The sequence below is a fragment of the Lagenorhynchus albirostris genome, chromosome 21 (genome assembly GCF_949774975.1).
Source record: "Lagenorhynchus albirostris chromosome 21, mLagAlb1.1, whole genome shotgun sequence".
Lineage (NCBI taxonomy): Eukaryota > Metazoa > Chordata > Mammalia > Artiodactyla > Delphinidae > Lagenorhynchus > Lagenorhynchus albirostris.
Genome location: NC_083115.1, coordinates 21,044,687 through 21,066,263, shown reverse-complemented (window position 1 = coordinate 21,066,263; position 21,577 = coordinate 21,044,687). Strand labels below are relative to the sequence as shown.

Genomic DNA, 21,577 nt, shown 5'->3' with positions numbered 1-21,577 from the left:
CTCCCTCTTGCGTCTCCCTCCCACCTTCCCTATCCCACCCCTCTAGGTGGTCACAAAGCACCAAGCTGATCTCCCTGTGCTATGCGGCTGCTTCCCACTAGCTAGCTATTTTACATTTGGTAGTGTATATATGTCCATGCCACTCTCTCACTTCGTCCCAGCTGACCCCTCCCCCTCCCTGTGTCCTCAAGTCCATTCTCTGCGTCTGCGTCTTTATTCCTGTACTGCCCCTAGGCTCTTCAGAACCACTTTTTTTTTTTTTTTTAGATTCCATATATATGTGTTAGCATACAGTATTTTTCTCTTTCTGACTTACTTCATTCTGTATGACAGACTCTAGGTCCATCCACCTCACTACAAATAACTCAGTTTCGTTTCTTTTTATGGCTGAGTAATATTCCATTGTATATATGTGCCACATCTTCTTTATCCATTCATCTGTCGATGGACACTTAGGTTGCTTCCATGTCCTGGCTATTGTAAATAGAGCTGTAATGAACATTGTGGTGCATGACTCTTTTTGAATGATGGTTTTCTCAGGGTATGTGTCCAGTAGTGGGATTGCTGGGTCATATGGTAGTTCTATTTTTATTTTTTTAAGGAACCTCCATACTGTTCTCCATAGTGGCTGTATCAGTTTACATTCCCACCAACAGTGCAAGAGGGTTCCCTTTTCTCCACACCCTCTGCAGCATTTATTGTTTGTGGATTTTTTGATATGGCCATTCTGACCAGTGGAAGCATGGAGTCTTAACCCTTGGACAGTCCAGGGAGTTTCCCTCCCTGCAGATACTTTTAGACAATTATGATAATTATTTTAATTTGTAGCCAGCTTTTTACAGCCAAATATACCCACTGAAGACTTTCATAGAGGTACCAGGAAGATTCTATGATCATGAAGCACCCCAAATATTAATTACTACCCCAATAGTGTATTTGTTTTCTAGGGCTGCTATAACAAAGTGTCACAAACTGGGTGGCTTAAAACAACAGAAATGTATTTGTCATAGTTCTGGAAACTGTAAGTCCGATATCAGATGCCCGCAGAGCCACACTCCCTCTGAAATCTGTAGGGAAGGCTCTTCCTTACGTCTTCCTGACTTCGGGCGGTGGCCTTCAAAGATTGACATGCCTCGGCCTACAGCTGCATCACTCCAACCTCTGCCTCTGTCATTATGTGGTTTTCTCCCTGGGTGTCTGCATTCACATTTCTCTCTTCTTAAGGGTATTGGATTAGGGCCCATGCTAATGACCCTGTCTTATGTTGATTTTATCTGTAAAGATCCTATTTCCAAATAAGGTTACATTCACACAGACTGGGAGTTAGGATTTCATCATATCTTTATGGGCAACACAATTCAGCCCGTACCAGATAGGATACATGCAAACACACCTCAGAGACAGACTGCTTTCAAGGCTGGGATTTGCAAGAGGAGGAGCTTTTCTGTAAGCCTTCTTGACAGTATCTGCCTACTTAAAGAAAATCCTGTGCATAGAGGGAAGTGGTTAGTAATGAAAGCATAGAAATATCTGAAGTTAGAGAGCTGAAGACAGGTGGGTGAATCCCGCACTGTGCATGGAGGGCTGCTCTTCCAAGGTGGAGGAGGGTGCTTTGCTCCTCCAGTTACTGCCCTCTGTATATGGAATATACATCATATATATGACTCACTCCCCTTGCTTTGATTCTGTGCTCACCTAACAATCTTCCAACTTGATTTGACCTCAACAGGAATTCCTCCCCTAGGGAAAGAGCAGAGGACAGCACTGCAGTTATTCGTTACCACATTTGAGTTGGGGCTTACGCATCAGTATTTTTGAGTCATGTTGGTGGGGCTCCATCCTAAGAGGCTGGTCAGCTATGAAGGTCCTGGGCCTGTAAAATCAGGAACCCTGAGACATGGCAGCAGACAAGGGCTGCTCCCAAGGAACTGGGTGAGCTGAACCAAGCTTCACTCAGCAATGACCCTTTTTGCTGCCTGTCCCTTCAAGTTAAATTACATCTGTTCGGAATCAATCAGTTGATTAGCAGCTTAAACCTGAACTCTCATACTCCAGAAATGATCTGAATACATGTTTTTATTAACCTTCCCTCCTATCAGAGAGCTGGCCATGGTTCCTTTGGTCTTGTCAGATGGGGTAAGTCCCAGATCTTTTGGAATCAGGGTTATCGTTCCCAAGTTTATGGTCAAATTCCTCACCATCAGCCCAGAGTTCTGCGAATCTGGTGAAGCTCTAAGGGTGATGGAGAAATTGGAGAGTGTTCCTTTAAGGCACGGATCAAGGAGGGGACCAGGTGTCCGTTGTAGACGCAGCCCCAGGCTGCAGTCTAGGGCCCAATTAGCAGTGAGCTAAGCAGGGTTTTTGTTTAGCTTAACAACGGCCTGCGCGGTCCCGGGGGCCCGTCGGGGTATCTGCGGCGGGCGGAGGCCCGGGCCTCTATCCTCAGCTCGCGGTGGCGCTGGCAGCTGCAGAAGTCGCCTCCGTGGGCTCCCGGACCCCTGGCCCTCGGGGTCTCGCAGCACTAGGGCAGAGAAGGGACTGCTCCCCGCGTCGGGGAAGGTCCGGCCGAGCGGGGCCGAGCGCCCGGCGGGGATCCTCCGCGTGGGGAGAGCACCAGAGGCTCCCGGGGTGCGCGGCTTGAGGGGACCCCACGACCGCCGTCCCCGCCCCGGGCCGCCTCGTCGCCATCCCTACGGGCGGCGGTAGATGGAGCCCCGCAGCCCGGCTCCCCGCGGGTTTGAGGTTCGGGCAGCAGCCAGGACAGCATTTCCAAGGCCAGGACATGAAGGTCGCTGTGTTGGACCTTGGGTCTCTCTTTGCCAAAATCTTCAAGACCTCTACGGCGCCCGCGGCGGTTCCCTCGCCGGTCGCCTCCTCCAGCCACTCGCGAGGCGCAGCCACCGCAGGGCCGGCGGGCATCGGGGCGGGCACCTGGCTTGGCACGGCCCCGCCCTTGACCCTCTTTCCAGCCCTGGCGCCCGACTCCCGCTCCGGTTCGCGGGGGGCACCAGCCCTGCAGCAGCCGACACCCGCCCCGCTCCGTCCTCTGCTCGCCGCCTCCCACCCCCGGGTCTCGGTCGCGAGCCGCACGGCAGAAGCGGGAGGGACGCCCCTCTGGCTGCCCAGTAGCCCGAGAGCAGCCAAAGTCCGGTCCTCTCCCCCGCCCCTGCCCGCGGCCCCCTCCAGCGGCGTCTGCGGCGCAGCCGGCTCCCCAGCCCCCCTGGTGGCCGTGGCGCGGCCGCCCCCGGGCCCTGGCGGGGTCTTGGCGGCGCTGCCGTCCATCGGGGGCTCCGCGGGCAGCGGCAGTGTGACCACGAGCGCACGGAACCCTCGCCCGCCCGGCCCCGGGGAGCGAGAGCCCGGCGCTCGGGTGCCCCCCGGGCCTGGCCCCAAGACCCTGTTCTTCACCCTGCCGGACCTCAGCGAAGAGTGGGCCTCGGACAGCGACTCGGAGGATGGCCGAGAAGCGTGAGTAGCGGCTGGGGCCAGGCAGGTCCTTCTTGGGTTGGGACCCCTGCGCCTCCACCTGTCACACCCACCTTGCTAGGCGCCCGTTACAAAACTGCACTATTTGCAGTAACTTCCACTAAGTGCCCTGGGTACGTCCCTGCACTTTTCTTGGATCCTTATTCCTCGGCTTTCTTTTCTTTTCAAACAGAGGCTGTGACAGGCTTTTTTTTTTTTTTTAACATCTTTATTGGAGTATAATTGCTTTACAATGGTATGTTAGTTTCAGCTTCACAACAAAATGAATCAGTTATATATATACATATGTTCCCATATCTCTTCCCGCTTGCGTCTCCCTCCCTCCCACCCTCCCTATCCCACCCCTCCAGGCGGTCACAAAGCACCGAGCTGATCTCCTTATGCTATGCGGCTGCTTCCCACTAGCTATCTACCTTACGTTTGGTAGTGTATATATGTCCATGCCTCTCTCTTGCTTTGTGACAGGCCTTTGATCAACTTTCTCGGAGGTAATCCTCTGCTGTTCACTAGTAGAGAGGGAGGGAAGATGAAGCGGGACTTGAAGGAGAGGAAGACAAAGTTTTGTTTCTTTTCTAGCTGAAGTTTTGACTCAGGTCATTTGATAGCCAGGTTTCCTTAAGGACTTTGAAAGGAGCCTTTCTCTAATGCAGGATACGGCGGACGTGCAGGGTACCCAATACCTACACTGGCGGCTATAATTTTAAGAAATGGTGAGACACACGGCGCCTCCCTCCTTTTCAAGGATCAGCCCCAATTCTCATCCTAAGTGGGATTTTTTGTGTGTGAGACATCGAGTTGATTTACATATGTATAAAATCATCTGACACAATGGATTTGTATCATATAGCCTAGAGCTCCTGTGTTACAGCCATGGGGCCCTGAGGTACTCCGGAAACGCTGACTGACTTCGTGGGAGCCATCTCAATGGGAATTAGGGGACACGTCCCTCAACACACAGACATACACACACACACACTCACATACTACCCTTTCACCACCAGGAGCAGTGATGAAAACATTCCTCTTGTAAAATGTGGATTTTAGAACAAAGGCAAATTTTATTTTTTTAATGAGAAGATATAGCTCCTCTTAGTGGGTATAAAAATGTTCAGCCTTCTTGAATTTCACAAAAGGATAGTGAAATGTTCAAAGGCAAACCAGAAAGTCCCGTTCACAGATGGAGATTTCTGTATTGTAATCTAGCAAAGGAAGAATGGTCAGGGAAGAATGGTCAGGCCTGTTAGCAGAGAAGCTCTCTTCTCCCCCCAAAAATGGACAGGAAAACTTTTGCATTAAGACTGATTCTAACTCAATCAAAATTTAAATAACTATTTTCACAAAACTGCGTGACGTTCATCTCAGTGCTAAAATAAGTTAAAGAGTAAGTTGTTCCTTTTCATTTAAAGTATTATATTATGAAATAGATGAATCAACTGATTTTTTTTCCCCTAAGGAAAATCAGTTGCATTTGGATAAGTGGCTAGAATACATATGTCTAAGGAATTAGGCCTTTGTTATTGGCTACTGGTCCTTAACATTTATGCAATTAATGTTTTATGAGCAAATAGATATACACACTGACCTTAAACTCTAGTCTTAGTGTTTTTTTCCAACAGGCACTGAAACATTCAGCATGGCCAGTGGAAAGCACTGGTGTTGGTTTCCGTTCTTAAACATCTTAAACCATGTTTGCATTGTCCAAAAATGCTTAATGGATACTTTTTGAATAACACTGTATTTGGCACATTTACAGTATGCTAATCTACATTAGCAAAGATATCCAATTGTACCGAAAGGGCAGACATTGAATTTTACACAATTGCTTTGAGGAATAATAGGTACAGATACGTGTGTTCAAGGATCTTCCTAATTATGTGCCTTTGTTCTCTCCATGGGACGTCTGACAGCCCTTCAAGTACATTAGTTTTGTATTTTTTTTACATATGCAAATAGTCGTGTTCCCTTCCTTCCATACCTCCTTTCTTTTTTTAATCATGAAGTTAACAAACGGATAAGGGAAGAGAAGAAAGGAAGGAATTTTTCCTTCACTCTTATAGACCTTTTGCATCTCGAAGTATATTTTTTTCCCTCCCGGATTTCTGGGGTGGCTATTTATAACACTGAATAAACAGACATGCTTCAGCACTGGATTTAAATTTTACAACTACTACCTTATCTGTCAGTTTGCAGCTGCTAGTTATTAGCCTGCTGCTAAACTAGCAGTTAGCAGCTGCTAGTCATTAGCCTGCCTGATTAATAACAAAATCGTGTACTTGGTTTTCTCAAGCCCAGGGATGCAGAGAGTGGAAGATGGTTAAAGTAAGAATAAGAGAGGGAGGGGGGAAAAGCACAGCTAGAGAGAATGTGGACAGGTGTAAAACAAGTGCAAGCAAATCTTGAGAAACATGAATCTAATTTGAAGACCACCACACTCATTTACAAAGAAAAGTCCTCATTCACAGTTTCTATTTTTTGGAAGAAAACCCATGTATTTTACCTTTGACCTGATTCTGTCCTTGGCCTTTGTTAAAACGAAAAATAGTGAAATTACTTTGAGTGGGGACATACGCAAACTTTCAATTCAGAGCCTTTTCATTTTTCACCAAGGTGCTATGTAATAGCATGAGTTTTGATTTCTGATTCATGGATTAAATAAATGACTGGCCCACAGAAGAGGGGTTTGCCCTTTTCAGTCCACAAGACATACTGGTGGCCACATTTGAACCAGAGGCCGAGATACTGAGTGGCCTTATTTACCTCTCTACTGCACCCCCCAGATGTGCGATTCAGCACTTTCATCCTCACCTTCACCTCCCTGTGTCTTTCACATATAACGCCGTCCCTCATTCACACTGGTTTCTGGTCTCCCCAGCCCTCTTTCCTACCTCCTTTTGCATTTCCGGTTTGAACTACACAGTTATCACCTTGTAAAAGGGCTTTTCGTTTGTTCTGCAAATAGAAGAATTTCTAACAGTAGATAAGGCAGATAGATGGAGAATTGCTGTGTATGAAGGTTGGTAGAGTTAAACTTCACATGGTCAGGAAATATTTCTATCTTTTTTAAATTATCGCTGACAACAGAGAGTCATTGCTCTTTTGAGTGACTGAGTTTTCTTGTTAAAGTCACGTAAGTGTGGAAATATCGTAGTTGGTGCCTGCAGGACTTGTTAACTTGACTGCCAATGAAATGAATGCAGGGACTTCTCTGAGGCAGCCCAGAGTTGGAGCGATACTTAAGGACCCAGGCAGGAATCCAATGAGTTGGATTCCAATCTCAAACCATTTGCTAGCTGTGTAATTCTGGGCAAGCTCTTCAGTTTTCCAAACTGTAGGTTTTCCACCTGGACAAAATGGAGATAATAATACTCTCCTCACAGGGATGTTCCAAAAATTCATTGAAATAATATTTTAAGTGCCTAACACATGGAGAAGTGTTTAAAAAATAGTATCTGATTATTATCTGCTTCTTGGCACAGGAATGAAAATAGAAAACATGTTTCATTGAAGGATACACTGCAGGAGAAAAAGAGAGCGACGGAAAAAATTCATTGATATTTATTGTACAACTGTAATAAATGGCATCTTTTAGTGCAATTATTTGGGAGAACAAGTTGCAGTACACTCTAATCTTTCATTATTTTCCCTGTAAAATTTACAGAAGATAAAGGTTACTTTAATTAGTATTACTACTCATTGCTGTACAATACCTGGAAGAAAATGTATTTGCCACCCTGGGATCAAACTTTTTTACTTTGCGAGACACTGCTGAATAACCAATAGCATCACAAATCAAATCGTACATAGCCAGTACTTTGTATAGCTCTTGCGCATTCCTACCCAGTGATCGTATTATATATATGCACAGCGTATCTTTTTTTAAATGATAAACTCTTTGTCCTGTGACACTTAACACACATCCACAAAAGGCATTTAATAAATACTTATTAAAAGAATAAATGAAAGTATTTTCATCACAAAATCCACTTTCATGGATTCCTAACCTTATAAAAATCAAGAGGAAATTTAAATGTCCTTCTTTAAGAAATTGTCTTGGGGGCTTCCCTGGTGGCGCAGTGGTTGAGAGTCCGCCTGCCGATGCAGGGGACACGGGTTCGTGCCCCGGTCCGGGAAGATCCCACATGCCGCGGAGCGGCTGGGCCCGTGAGCCATGGCCGCTGAGCCTGCGCGTCCGGAGCCTGTGCTCCGCAACGGGAGAGGCCACAACAGTGAGAGGCCCGCGTACCGTAAAAAAAAAAAAAAAAAAAAAAGAAATTGTCTTGGGCCTTCCTGTTTCATTGTCTTGGAGTTTTCCCAGAGTTAGTGATGCTTCCTGCTGGGAGTTTGCATTTCCACAGGGATGAATGGTGAGCTCAGTAGACAATTGTCATATGACTGTTACTTTCTATTACAGTCATATGACCATCAATTTCGTTAAAAATAGTAATGAACTTGACTTGGTCGTTCATGTCTAGCATTTGCTTAAACCCAAGAAAAGAATTTTGTTCTTAATATCATACAGTAGGTTTTTAAGCTTTAAATTATCTTCTTTACTTTGTTATTATATTTGAAGTCTCAAAAATTGAATTTGAGCTATTATGTTCTGCTGTGTATTTAAAAAACACATTCTGAATTTTTTCTAATGTGATAGGTAACGTGTGTACTTGATATGTTAGCAGTTACCAGTTAGTTACCTGTTACCAATCCGTGATAAGTACAGAAAGTGAGGATAAGTCTTTCGAAAAGTTTATAGCAATTGACAGTAACTTTATGTCTGTTGACTGATAACAAACTTTTGGATTTGTATTTTGTGTATCTTTTTTCCATTTTACTTCCTAGTAATTCATTTTCATTACACTTAAAAAATTATAACATCCACAATTTATAGGAACTTTTTTTTTTTTTTGAGGTATGCGGGCCTTTCACTGTTGTGGCCTCTCCCGTTGCTCCGGATGCGCAGGCTCAGCGGCCATGGCTCACAGGCCCAGCCGCTCCGCGTCATGTGGAATCTACCCGGACCGGGGCATGATCCCGTGTCCCCTGCACTGGCAAGCAGACTCTCAACCACTGTGCCACCAGGGAAGCCCCACAATATTATTCTTTACTTTTTTTTTTTTCCTGTCAGGTCTCCTTTCATATAAATAGTATTAGCAGGTATGTGTTTATTTTAGGTACCATCAGTTTTCCTGATTCACACAAACACATACACACCCTACATATATATACATATGTATGTATCATTAATTTCAGAATTTATAACCACTTACCACTTTAAAGCTGATGATTTGTAAACATGGTGAGGACCCTAGAATCCGTAGTTCAAGAAATGGATCATTGTTTTGCTGTTGGTAGTTGGTTTCTTATTATCCTCTTAGGGTTGTCCATTAAGAGTCAGATTCAAAATAAATAAACTGGATTTTTCACTATTAAATGTAATAGGCATGGTTTACCTCTGTAAATGCTGAGCTGGAGGAATAGGTGGGCTTCTTTGTACCTATTCAGATTTAGAAGGCCTTAGATCTCAAAGGAGAATGGATGGCCACAGCAGGCTGGACTGTGTTCCAGCGTCCCCTTTATTCATTGTAATTATTAAGAATCTCTTACTGGGAAAAGGCACGCGACAGGTGGTGTCTGCGCTTGGACATGTTACTTTGAAAATGTGTATTACTTCAGCCAACTCACCCGTATTTCTCTCAGTTTATGAAAATGGTGGCTTGGCCATTTTGCTATCTCACGGCATAGAATCTGGTGACTCTAGTCCTGGTATTATTGTATGACTTCAAGATTGAAACAAGCACATATTAATAAACCAAAACACAGGTGTACTCTCCGGTTTGTAGAAAAGTTATTGGACTGTATGAGATAAAGCATCTGTTTGAAGATGGGAGAGACAGGACGGCATCGGAAGCAAATCTTCGGTGCCTAAGTAGACCTAGAGTTCCTGTTAATCAGATTAGCATCTTGCATTTAACAGGCTGAGACTTGAATTTTTTTTAAACCTCCCTCTACTTCCCTGCCCTCCGCCCCCCGCCACGCCCAACTAGGAATCCTTCGATGGGAGGGTGGGGGTAGGTGAAATTGTCTGTATTTCTCCGGTTCATTCAAATTCTATTTAAAAGGATTAAGGACAGCAAACACCTGTCTGGGTAGCCCCGGGGAAGGGGTAGGAAGGCCAGACCGGTGCGCACTGGAGGCCCAGAGAGGGCAGTGGGGCCGGCGGGTGCCCAGAGGCCTAGTGGCCCGTGGTCAAAGCTCAGGACACTGGGTTATAAAATTTGGCCCCTGGCAGCGGGAAGGGGGCACGGCGTGCTTTTCCGGAGGTCGGTATCCGGGGAGAGTGGGACGCGGACCGAGGGCAGAGGGCGGCGGGTGGGAGTGGGGGGCGCCGGCAGGCTCCGGAAGAGGGGACGCCGCGGGGAACCGCCGACTGGCCCAGCCCGACCCCAGCGAGGGGCGCGGCGGCCAGCGGAGGAGGAGGAGGGAAGGGCGTGGGCCGGGGGGCGTGGAGTCGCCGCGCCGCGCCGCGCCGGAATCTGGCGCTTTCGGGGCCGAGGGAGCCGGGGCGGGGGAAGCAGCGCCGGGCGAGCGGAGAACACCACGCCCATGGACCGCGCAGCCCGGGCTGGGAGCGCCCCTGGCCGCGCCGCTCGAGACTCGCCGTTCCCGGCGGTGCCGCGGCCGCACGTGCAGGGCTAGCGGGCGGGGGCGCAGGGCTGGGCGGCCGGGGAGCCCGGGCCCCGGGGGCGCGGGGGCGTCGCCTGCAGGGGGCCGGCTCGGGGTGGCAGCGCCGGGCGGCGCCCAGGCCTAGGGGCTCTGGGCCTGGCCCGCGGGACGCGAGCCCAGACCTGGGGCTGATGGTGATTGGGTGAGTCCTGATCTGGGAAGGGCGGGGAGGCGGGGGGGATGAGCTTGCCTTCGTGTCACCTTTTTGTGCTACAAGCGTGATTTTTATCTGCTTGCAAAGTCAGAGTCCATCTGGTCTGTTTCCCTGCATCCATTCCTGAAATCTCGTGCTGACGCCATCAGGCCCTCCAGAGCGTTCGTGGCGTCTGAGATGACATCTCTTCAGTCCCAAGAGCTGGGAGCCTCGGTTGCTTCTAGAATGAGCTTGTATAAGTCAGGGCTTACCATCCTGCGTTCCAACCCATTCAGAATGCAGTACTCATTTCAGACAATCTTTTTAAGCAGAAATATAAATTTTGAAAGCTGCCATCACTTTAATAATTGAATTTCGTTTTTAAAGTAAATTTATTTATCTACTTATTTTTGGATGCGTTGGGTTTTCATTGCTGCGCAGGCTTTCTCTAGTTGCTTCGGGGCTGTGCAGTGTGCAAGCTTCTCATTGCGGTGGCTTCTCTTGTTATGGAGCGCAGGCTCTAGGCACGTGGGCTTCAGTAGTTGTGTCATGCGGGCTCAGGAGTTGTGGTGCACGGGCTTAGTTGCTCCGCGGCATGTGGGCTGTTCCCAGACCAGGGCTCGAACCCTTGTCCCCTGTACTGGCAGGTGGATTCTTAACCACTGCGCCACCAGGGAAGTCCCTAATAATTGAGTTTCTATAGGGCAAAGTGGCAGAGGTTTGTGGGTTATCAAGAGGCAACTTTTAAAAAGTAAAAGTAGATAATCTAGTAATTTCTTTGACAACTGGAATGGAGTGACTCGGGGAGATTGAGACTGAGCTTTAATTTAACTTTGATGCACCAACAAATTAGTGCAATATAGTTTGGTGGTTGCACTTCAGTCTACCCTAAAACCCAGAGCCTGTTCTGAAATGAACAGCCTTTAACCTTCCGACTACCAGCATTTTATCATCTCTAAAATGTAAGCCGTATGGACAGGAACTAGTGTAAAACTGTTATGTCTACGTATTATGTAATAAAAGCTTATTAGACATCCCAGCACTTTCAAGTTTTAAGATATTTATAAGACACATACTGTAAATTGTGTATACTTTCCTAGACTCTATAGATTACATGAGTTGATAGTTACAGGGAATTAAAGATGTTCAATATTATGCCTGAAATAACTCTACAATGCATGGTTAGAGGACAGAGAAACCACAAGATTCAAAACAAAACGTAAAAAGAAAAAAGGCAAGTTCTATACATTCTGTTCTTCATTCACAATGTCAGTAATGTGGTTCCTGGAGAGACATGGAGATCAGATGGCCTGGGTCCTGGAACCAGCTGCAGCCCTATCTGCTTTGTGACCTTGGAGAGTCATTGAGTTTACTGGGCTCAAATTCCTCTTCAGAATTCCTCTGAACTTTGTGGTCAAACGTATATGTTATTAAGCTGAACTCTGACGTTTAAGACATTACACAGAAGTATAGGGACTTCGAAGGAGAGGAGTCAGGGAAGAGCCCAGGAGAAAAGAGCTGGAGAAACGGTGTGGAGGCAGCTGGTGTTTTCAGGCATCTGTTTTATGGTAATCCATCCCCTACCCAGCATCATCCCTGAGTCTTGAAGACCTCCTGTCCTCAGCTACACCTTGAAGTGCGTAGGAATGCTGATCTGCGCAAGGATATGCTACAATGTCAAGAGAGGAATTCCTTCTTCCATTTTGTAAACAGCTTTCTTCTTAGTTTGAAAAGTCACCCCTTTTCCCCCTTAGAAAATGGCGAATTTTCTGAAGGAAGAAATTATTGTTCATTGAAAACAAAACAAACTGGCCTGAGTCTGATTAGTGAATTTAGCTTTCAAGTTGCACAAAAGGCAGAGGAGAAGCTCAAAGAAAGAAGGGTGGATGTGAGTGGATTAGACACTCCATAAAAAGTCATTTTGGGAGATATCTGCTACGCTAAGAGCTGTGGATCTTCTTTCTTCATAAAGGATGAAAAATTCTCCGGCAATATCTTGGATGTGGAGGATATTTTCATGTCCAGTCACAATGTCATCTTTTGTATTAAGCAGAAACATTCTGAGTAATTAGAGGGCCAAAGCACGCTCTTTGTTTGAGGTATTAATTTAGTCTTTGCCTAGTGATTCTTCCAATAAACAGAGAGCATCTCTAGGTGTCAGGCAGTATTTTAAGTGCTACAGATAGAAGACATTAATAAAGTATCAGGAACATCCCAATAAAAAACTAAAGTCCCAAGAGAGATAGGAAATGCCGGGAGAGGTGAAAAAAACCCAAGAAAATGGTGTTTTCATCGTGTGGCGTATGCCAGCAATAATAGCAGTGAAAGCAGCCTGATTTACCCGGCTTGATTATGTAAACACTTTACAGACTTCATCTAATTTAAGTCTCACAACAACTGGAGAAGTAACTTCTCAAGCACACAGCCTGTCAGTGGCAGAGCAAGATTCTAATCCATGTTATTATTCTATGGATATTACAAAAGAACAGTATTTTATCTAATTCACCACCCTGAGGTTTAAAATTCTTTCTCATAACAAGCAAATTAACTCATATACCAGTATATATTTTGTAACATTCAAAGCAGATCTATTTGATGTAATTTTTTGTTGATTGCCTCTTTTATGTCATAAGCATTTTTATGTTTATCTAGAGTTATAGAGTCACGTGGAAATGACTGAATAGGGCTAGAGGTAAAGCAATTTATTGGCATAAAAGCTTGTCCTGTGCTCTTTTCTCTGCTACCCTTTCTTTAACAGCTTTATTCTCAGGATTGCTTGGTGTACTTATGACTGTTGAGCAATAAAGAGAGGAAAAATATCCTATAATTCTGTTATTCTCTCTTGTAAAGATATCTATATGATCGCTCACCTCTGTTTATAGTAATTAATTTGTTTTAAAAATTCTCTTTTTTGTAGAGTACTGTAGGTATACAACTAAGGACAGAACTGATTCTCTGATTAATATTTTTTTAAACTCTATTTACATACAGAAATATAAATGATGAAAATTAGGTACCATTTAATTGAAAGCAAAAGCAAACTTTTTAAATGAGTGGTGTCCCTGTTAGAAATATTGAAAGTTGACATTTTTTCCCCAAATGACTATCATATCTTAAGTTAATATAAAATATAAGTTATTTGTATGGGAAAATATTATTTCTATAAAAGAACAGAAGTTGTTTACTGTTAAACGTTAGGAAGGTATTTAACTAGAGGGAAGTAAATGTTTTAAAAGGTTCAATGAAAGGACATTTTAATGATTAACACTAACTGGGCTATACAAGCCAGGTTTAATGCCTTATTTAAAATTGAGAGATTTCTTCTGTTTTAGTTTTCCATTACTTTTAATATTTTAAAACTCTCTACAAATCAGGCTACAAACCAAGCTAGAATGCCAAACTAAAGTGAGTTATTGTTTGTGTGTTTCAGTCATTTCTTTTATTTCTTTATGTGTTTAGTGATTCAAACGAAGTTGATATATTTCGGAATTAATAAGGAATTATCGAGTTTTTTTCGTGCAAGGCTGGTTGGCTTTTGCAAGCTCCAGGGCACCTGGTCAAGGGATACGAGGGACCTGAAGTCTAGCTCATGTTTCCATTGCCGAGTTTTGGAGTGAGGCTCCACCTAGGTTTGGAGCAACTTTTATCAGTCTGGCTGAGTCACAAGAAGTTGTTTTTTTCCCAGTTTACGTAACAGTTCATGTAGGTTAATAACAACCTTGATTCTAAGAAAAATAAAAATGGTAGGGAACTAGGCTCAGTGTCTTGAGGTGTGTGTGGGGTGTGTGTGTGCACACACATGTGTGTTTAGGGGGACATGGTAGGAGGAGAGGGGCAACTTTCTACAAAAGGAAATTTTAAATGTCTTAATGAATACACTTATTACATTACAGATACTTTTCATATTTTATTTTATTTTTTCAGAAGAGGACTGCCAGAAGGATCTGGAAAGCAGAGTTTTCCTGTGAAAAGCAAAGATCCTTTACCTACACATTTTACAAGAAATGTACAGAAAGCCATTGATAAATATACCCGGTAAGAATTAGTCTGTTAAATGTGTCTGATTGCAGAATGAAAATGTGCCCATAGTGAATATGGGAAACAAAGTCACTGATGGGCCATGAATTTCCACAAGTAAAATTAGCAGTTTTATTTTTAGCCAACTGAAATGTTGCACTGTACAAATCTTTTAAAGTCAGTGTACTGTGAAAATTAACCAATATATTTAAATAAAGAGGAAGTAGGCACAAGGTCAAGCCACTTCCCAGTATGACCTCTTCTCAGTAAATGTTATTTACGTTACATTTCTTCCTACAGTGAATCCGTGTCATCATTTTCATCAAATGGAAACCCCACGCCCACAGAAGCTCCCAACTCCTGGTCTGGGTCTGGGACACAGAGTTCAACCACAGGCTTATCAACCGAGAGGAGCTCCATTTACTCTTGGAGAGATGATGTATGTCTCACAAAATTTTGGATAATCCCATGGTTATAACTTATAATGATGACTTGCTTTCTTATTTTAAAAAAAATCTTTTTACCAATTTTAAAAGCATTACCTAGTCCACACATACATATACATAAATATAAAAGCACTTATATGTCACACATGAAAACTGAAATTACAGAAACTCTAAGTAAAAATTGCCCATAATCGCATAGTCCAGAGTCTTAGATGTTGTTAGTTTTGTTTTTTCCACCTCCCAACCCTCCCCCTCAGGTTGTTATATATGATTTCTTGTATAATACCTATGGCTGGAGATTCAGGAGAGACTGACAATTACGGGCTTGAGTAAGAGAAAAATTGGGGGAAAATAAAAGCCGTAAAGAAGAAGAATCACCATGATTAGGGAATTTCCCCTGAATATTCTAGAATATTCTAAGCCAGATGTTTTACTTTGAACGCTAGCTGGAAGATGTTAACCGTAACCCTTTAGGGCGACTCCGCTGGGTGGGACTTGAAGTCTGCAGCCCAGGCTCATGTTCAGATCTCTGTGATTGCACGGTGGCCGACCTCTTATACCCTCAAGAGTCGGTGAGAATTCGCAGACACAGGCTTTGGTGAGGCCCCTGTGGCTGTGGACGAGTCCCCAGGGCAGCTCCTTGGATGTTCTAAGTCCTGCCCCTTTCTTGTTTGTGTTCTGGTTTTCATTTACTTCTTTAAAGGCTGCTCTTGCCTGCATGGCGCGCAGGGGTCTGCTCCCAGGGATGGTTTTGTAGCAGCGATTGTGCAAGGGGCCAGAGGGAGAGGGCCATGCTGCGGGGGGAGACTGAAGGGGAGCCAGCTGTGAGTCAGGCCCTTTCAGACAGGATGGGACTCTGTCACTTGGGATGAACAGCCCGCGCCCTGCCGCCCTGGCTCTTCGGTCAAAAGTGTGCCGACGGGAAGATGGCTGAGGACCATTGCTTTATGAAGCAATACGGTCCAAATTCTGGGATTCCTTTGGTACAAATTTTCAGGTAATTATCCATAGAGAGTCTTATGCCTTCCATGTGTAGAATTTATTCCAGCCCCTAGACAGTAAATTTTGCTTTGAATCTAAAAACATTCATTTACTTTTTGATAGGTAATATTTGCAAAAGCAACAAAATACAAAAGACCGAAAAATGAAAATAAGCCCTCTTCCACACTCCAGCCACCCAGTCCCCTCGTAGGAGGCAAATATTCTTCTGAGTTTTCTCCTTATTTTCATTTTAAAAGGGGTAATTCAACTCCCCTGCAGTCTGGGAATCTAGTTTGTTATCAGTTGGGGGGAAGAAGTAACATGGAAAATATCGCATTTTTGCTGTGAAAATCTATGAAAAGTCTGTGAAAATCAACCTAAATTGACCATTTTGCATCAGGTATGTCAGGCTGAATACGCACTTGGTCGCTCTGAGTTGTGGGTTAGATTTCAGGTTCACCTGCCACCCCCCAGCCCCCGGGGAGAAAACTGAACAGGGCTCTCGCCCTGCAGCCCCCGGTACAGTGTTGGCTCTTCCAATTGTAGTTATGTTCATGTTTTCCTCACTGGCTGTGGAGACGATAGGTCTGTTACTTCTCCATCATGGAGAATATATGGAAAGGCTGGAGGGTTTTCTCACTGACCGTTCACTGTGGCCATAGCCCAAGAACCTCTTAAGGCCACACAAGAAAAACGAATGCTCTGGCCCCGCCCTAATAACCACATCTCTTAGGATACCTAAGGTGGGTTTCTTTTTCTGTTTCCTTGATTAAAAGAAAGTGAATGGCCCTTTCTACGAAATAATTTTCCTTTTCATTAGAAAAAAAAGTTTGTAATTTGCAGATGTACTTAGGTGTCTCATGCCCAGCTACATGAGGGACACATGTCTGTGTGCATATATGTGTGCATGTGTAAGTGCTTAGATATATGGTGTGTGTGTCTGTCATTATCAATGTCTGTGTCAATATGTATGTTCATACCTGAAACTATGTCTATGTACAATCTTGAATAGGTCTCATAACTCTAGTTATGAGAATTTCTAGTACTAGAAATTATCTCTATTTAACAGTTAAGGAAACTGAGTCTCAAAGTGGGATGTAATTTTTCAGAAGAGTAAAAATTGGAGCCCTGGTATGTCTGGGAGGGCTCCCTCCTATATAAATTTGTAAGTATCATTGATTCTGAAGCCCGTATTTACAACTTCTGGTCTTGTAACTAAATGTGCATTTCTATTTTAGGAGTTTGACAAAGCCAATGCACAGAAAGTACAGCAGTTATTCTGGGAGGTCGAGGAAATGTTATTTGAAGGGAAAGTAAGCCCTCAGACCCAGAATCTACGGGCTGAATGCAGTGAGTGGGCAAGAAGGTCCCTCCATCTGAGGTAAGGGGATTGTTCATAGTAATTCTCCAGAATGTGTTTGGGAACCGCTCACTCTTGACCTGTTCAATAAGTTGGGTATATTTTGAGTAAAAGCACTTGTCAAAATATGTATCTGGAACACATGTCCTTTACTGAGAAATCACGCCTTTGCAACGGTGTCTGAGGAAATCTGGAGACATTCCGATACTCAAGTGCATTTTAATTTGTGAGAAGCAAATGTAGCTCATGCCCAGAAAGGCATTGCATGCATCACAAATGCGAGAATGGAAGAAGGGCAGGAGTTATCCTTTACCTTCACACTCGCTAGTCTGTGAGCAACATGTATCTGCCCTTGAGAGCAGTGCACAGGGCGGGGTTGGGCAGGGGAGGTGAACAGAGTGATTATTTGCTGAGTGATTGGATAGGTGAATCTGACCATCTCACCAAGATTCCTTATGCAGGAAGGATCATCTATTTTTTTTATATCAAAGATGAAAGATGTAGATGAGTAAGAAGGGAAGATGTTCTTCCTTCAGTTACTCAGCCAAACCTACTTAGAGGGAAAAAAAATAATCCATGTCAGTTATCTGAAGTTCCTCTATATTATATCTGGGGAGAATAAATTAGAACACTCGTACAAACGTTGATAGGTTTTCTGGTTACCTCAACTAAGTAACTTTTTAAAAATCTTGACTAAATAGGTTTTTATTTTTCCTCTCCAGTCCTTTGTAAGCCCCTGCCTTAGTGTGCACTAGATATTAATGATGGATATGGACTTTTCTAGGCATCGTGATGCACTTGCCTGAAATCCAGGAGCTCAGATCTGTTTCTTTCAGTGTTGTCTTACATACTTAAGATAAAAATGAAGGAGGAGAGGGTAGAAAAAAGAAAAGATGACAAGGACTGTAAGCCTAGTGTATATATTTACATATTTTTCTGCATTATGTATATATCAGTTAACATTTATAGAGAGCTTCTGTGTGCCCAGCATTACCCTAGTTGTCTGAATCTGGTTACATTATCTATCAGCCACTCCTTAGTCCTACAAGGGCACTATTATTCTACTTTGCATACAAAATCGAACTGATGAAATCAGTGGCTCAGGGAGCCTGAAAACTTTGCCTCAGGTCCCTTCATCAATGGCAAGAACTGTCTGTCCGCTTCCCTCAAAGCCTGTGGTTTTCCTGTGATCCCGTTACACTGTTCATGTACTAATATCTACCTTATCACTTCATACACGCTCCTTCAAAGTACTATAGGGAAGTCCATTACCCAACTTTTAAAATTGCAAAACATCTTTCCCTTTCCAATCAAAAATATTAGTTTCCTTTTTTTTCACTTGCAGAGTATTAGGAAGACAGCTTGTCCTGCCCACTGATGAAGGGTTCCAGCATTTTCAGGGCAGCAAACCTGCTTCTGCCGTCCACAGACCCTTCTCTGACGACTGTGAACCCAGCAGCAACATCAGAGAGTATGTTGCTACAAGTCACTTTTGAAAAGTATTTTAAATTGCATTTTAGTTATACTTTTTCATGTCTATCTGAGCCATGAGCCTTGCTCCAACAATTTGGAAAATTGTTGATTTCAATGAAGGGCAGGTACAGAGCATTTTTTTTTTTACCCAAGATGCTTCTGATTTGCAGTTGATGATGGTGATGGTACGTGTGTGTGTAATACAAATATCAAGGGAGTTAACTTTTAAACTGTTTCAAAGACTCTGAAAGGCAGCCTAGATGCAAAATCAAAAACTGCTTTATTGTGATGGATCCTAAGCCACAGGGCAGTAACAGAATAAATAAAGCTCTATTCCGTTTTCTTTTGCTCACTAACAGATTTTGGTAAATCCCTCTATGCCATTCACACATATTCGGGACTGTGCCATGACATCCCTTCATTACAGCAAAGAGGATACAAGCTTGTAGAATAATTTAGACTTTTAAGAAGCCCTTAAAAATTTGAATGATGTCTGAGCCAAAATGTTGCTTTTAAGTGTATGACTTTTGTCAAATGTAATATTTAGTGATTTTTAAAATTTGGGACTCTGTGGCTTTATGGATAATTTAAAGACCCACCACGATCATGTAGACATTGTATTGTTGACGTTCTGCAAACCCTCACGGAGAATCTGATTTTCCCCACAGGCTGTGCATCTCTGGCTCTCAAATAGTCCCGGCGGCACTCTCAGCCCTCACCCTGCCTGGTCCTGTTGGCACAGGGATTGCGGACCTCACGGCATGTTCATCCCTGGAAGAAGAGGTTTATGATGTGGATGGGAAGATTGAAGAGTATTTCGCTTTTGACAGAAAAGAAGAGTAAATAGAATTTTATTTGATATTGACTTAGTACAATAATATTGGGCATGTATTTTGATTATATGCTCATTTAGTGTTTTGTGCATTTTTCACTTATCCAAAAGATTTTCCATCCTTTTGAGAGTAACGTGCTCCCCAAAGCTTTTAGATTCCTGGCAGGATGTAGATATGCTAGAGCAGCGTTTCCCTTTCTTACTGACAACGTGGCTCAGACAGAAAACAAGAATCGTGTTCAGCATGTTGTAGAAAGTGGAAAGGCAACTAGCGGCCTTTGTCCCCCGGGGCTCCAGGTGCCCTATACCTGGCCACCCATGGGGGCAAAGGGGAAAGTCCAGTCTTTGCACTAAATGCCTATTTGGTTCTTAGACAAAAGCTATCAGTATTGCATAATAAACATTTGCCTCCTGATTGAAAGCTGATACATTAAAAAATAGCAAAGTGCTGTTTAAAAAAGCATGTTGGGTTTATTTATATATGTACGATGTATATATATGCGTGCATGTTGGATAGATAGATAGGTGGCATTATTTGAACTTCAACCTTTGATACTTTAGTGATGAAAATGGGTTTTGTCCTTAGTGACGAGGACTGTCTTGAACAAAACCCAGCTCAGCACCACAGGACGTGGCATAAGCACGGACTTCCTCCTGTTTCCCCACGTGACTGTGTCAGAGACGCGGTGGCTGCAGAAGTGTTTGATCACATCTGGACAGCTGTGGTGGAAATACTGGAAAAGCTGACCAGGAAAAGCTGGGAAGTTACACTCACAGGTACTTAATTTGTACTTAATAAGTTGACCTAATGAAAAGAAAAAATAATTCCTGTTCCTCAGCTTTCTGCCCCACGAGTTTGGCCAAATCTAGGACCTGACTGGGGTGAGAAGGGAAGTTGGGTTTTCTGCCTTTATTCACAAGTGAGCTTTAATCACTTCATAAAGGACATTCTCGTTTTTTGAGCTATAAAAACGAGGTAGAGGCATTCCCGAAAAAAACACAGAAATACACAAGAAAGAAGCTACAAGTCACTTTTTAAATTCTGGCTTAAAAAAATTACCTAACTGGGGCTTCCCTGGTGACGCAGTGGTTGAGAGTCCGCCTGCTGATGCAGGGGACACGGGTTCGTGCCCCGGTCCGGGAAGATCCCACATGCTGCGGAGTGGCTGGGCCCGTGCGCCATGGCCGCTGAGCCTGCGCGTCTGGAGCCTGTGCTCTGCAACGGGAGAGGCCACAACAGTGAGAGGCCCGCGTACCGCAAAAAAAAAAAAAAAAAAAAAAATTACCTAACTAATGTCTAATAATGGGATATTGTTTTTTAACTATAGATGACATTATTTATAAAATAAAATGTAAACAAAGCTAATTTATTAATCACTTCATTTACCTGTATAAAATGTTCTCTAAACTACTTGAAACTGAGCAGAAACAAATTATGGAAATTTCAGTGGTGGACAGTAGTGACTAGTATTAACCAATTTGTATAATAGGGAAATAATCATTAAATATTAATAATTAAATTTTACTTAATTAAATTTACTTAATTAAATGTTACTTCTTCCAATCAAGGGGATTAATTGGGATATTATAAAGTACCAAGAATCCTCCTTGCCCCAGTGTATAATCCCGATTTTTCTATGTACCACTGCAATGACAGTCATTTCATTAGATGCTCTTGGAAAGTGGGAGCCCATTGCTCTGTGGGGTCTGTCCTCTCTATAGGAAGGTTCAGCAGCCACAGCAGACTCATGGTATCTCAAGAACAGATATTCTCTTTGAACAGGGGATTTTAAGTACATGTATTTGATAGTATTTTTCTTAATAATACTGATTTTTCTTTGGCACAGAAGGAAAAAAACAGAAAGAAAAATCGAAAGTAGCTGAGAATAAATCTCCACCTATGGTCGTTTCCTGTATTAATGCTGATGTGTCCAGTGTTCCCCCGTCCAGAAGTTCTGAAACTCGAAGTGTATCCCTGGCTTCTCATCTTAACCCACCTCAGGTAGATGCTTTTCCACTCTCTCTTTCCTTCAATCTTTGTATCTCTGGCCTCAGTTTGTCAAGAGTGCCATTCTATTAAATTCTGTTATCAAGATATTTGGGTCTGTTGGCCAATAAGACTAAAATTT

The 21,577-nt window shown here is 43.6% G+C and overlaps 1 protein-coding gene across 4 annotated transcripts in view; it reads left to right on the top strand.

Annotated features, from left to right (window-relative positions):
• Positions 1–2,782: 2,782 nt before the first annotated feature.
• Positions 2,783–21,577, top strand: part of FAM149A (family with sequence similarity 149 member A) — a 29,955-nt gene continuing 11,160 nt past the window's right edge. For 3 of the 4 annotated variants that reach the window (XR_009538342.1, XM_060136678.1, XM_060136677.1), the window contains exons 1-8: positions 2,783–3,468; positions 14,264–14,374; positions 14,657–14,795; positions 17,022–17,164; positions 18,489–18,614; positions 19,285–19,455; positions 20,035–20,225; positions 21,296–21,450. Coding sequence is in view for 3 of the 4 variants with exons in the window: in XM_060136678.1 (XP_059992661.1) it covers positions 2,783–3,468; positions 14,264–14,374; positions 14,657–14,795; positions 17,022–17,164; positions 18,489–18,614; positions 19,285–19,455; positions 20,035–20,225; positions 21,296–21,450 (1,722 nt within the window). In the remaining variant the exon portion in view is untranslated. Of the gene's footprint in view, positions 3,469–10,056; positions 10,349–14,263; positions 14,375–14,656; positions 14,796–17,021; positions 17,165–18,488; positions 18,615–19,284; positions 19,456–20,034; positions 20,226–21,295; positions 21,451–21,577 lie in introns of those variants that run through there. The other variant, XM_060136679.1, reaches the window with a different exon arrangement.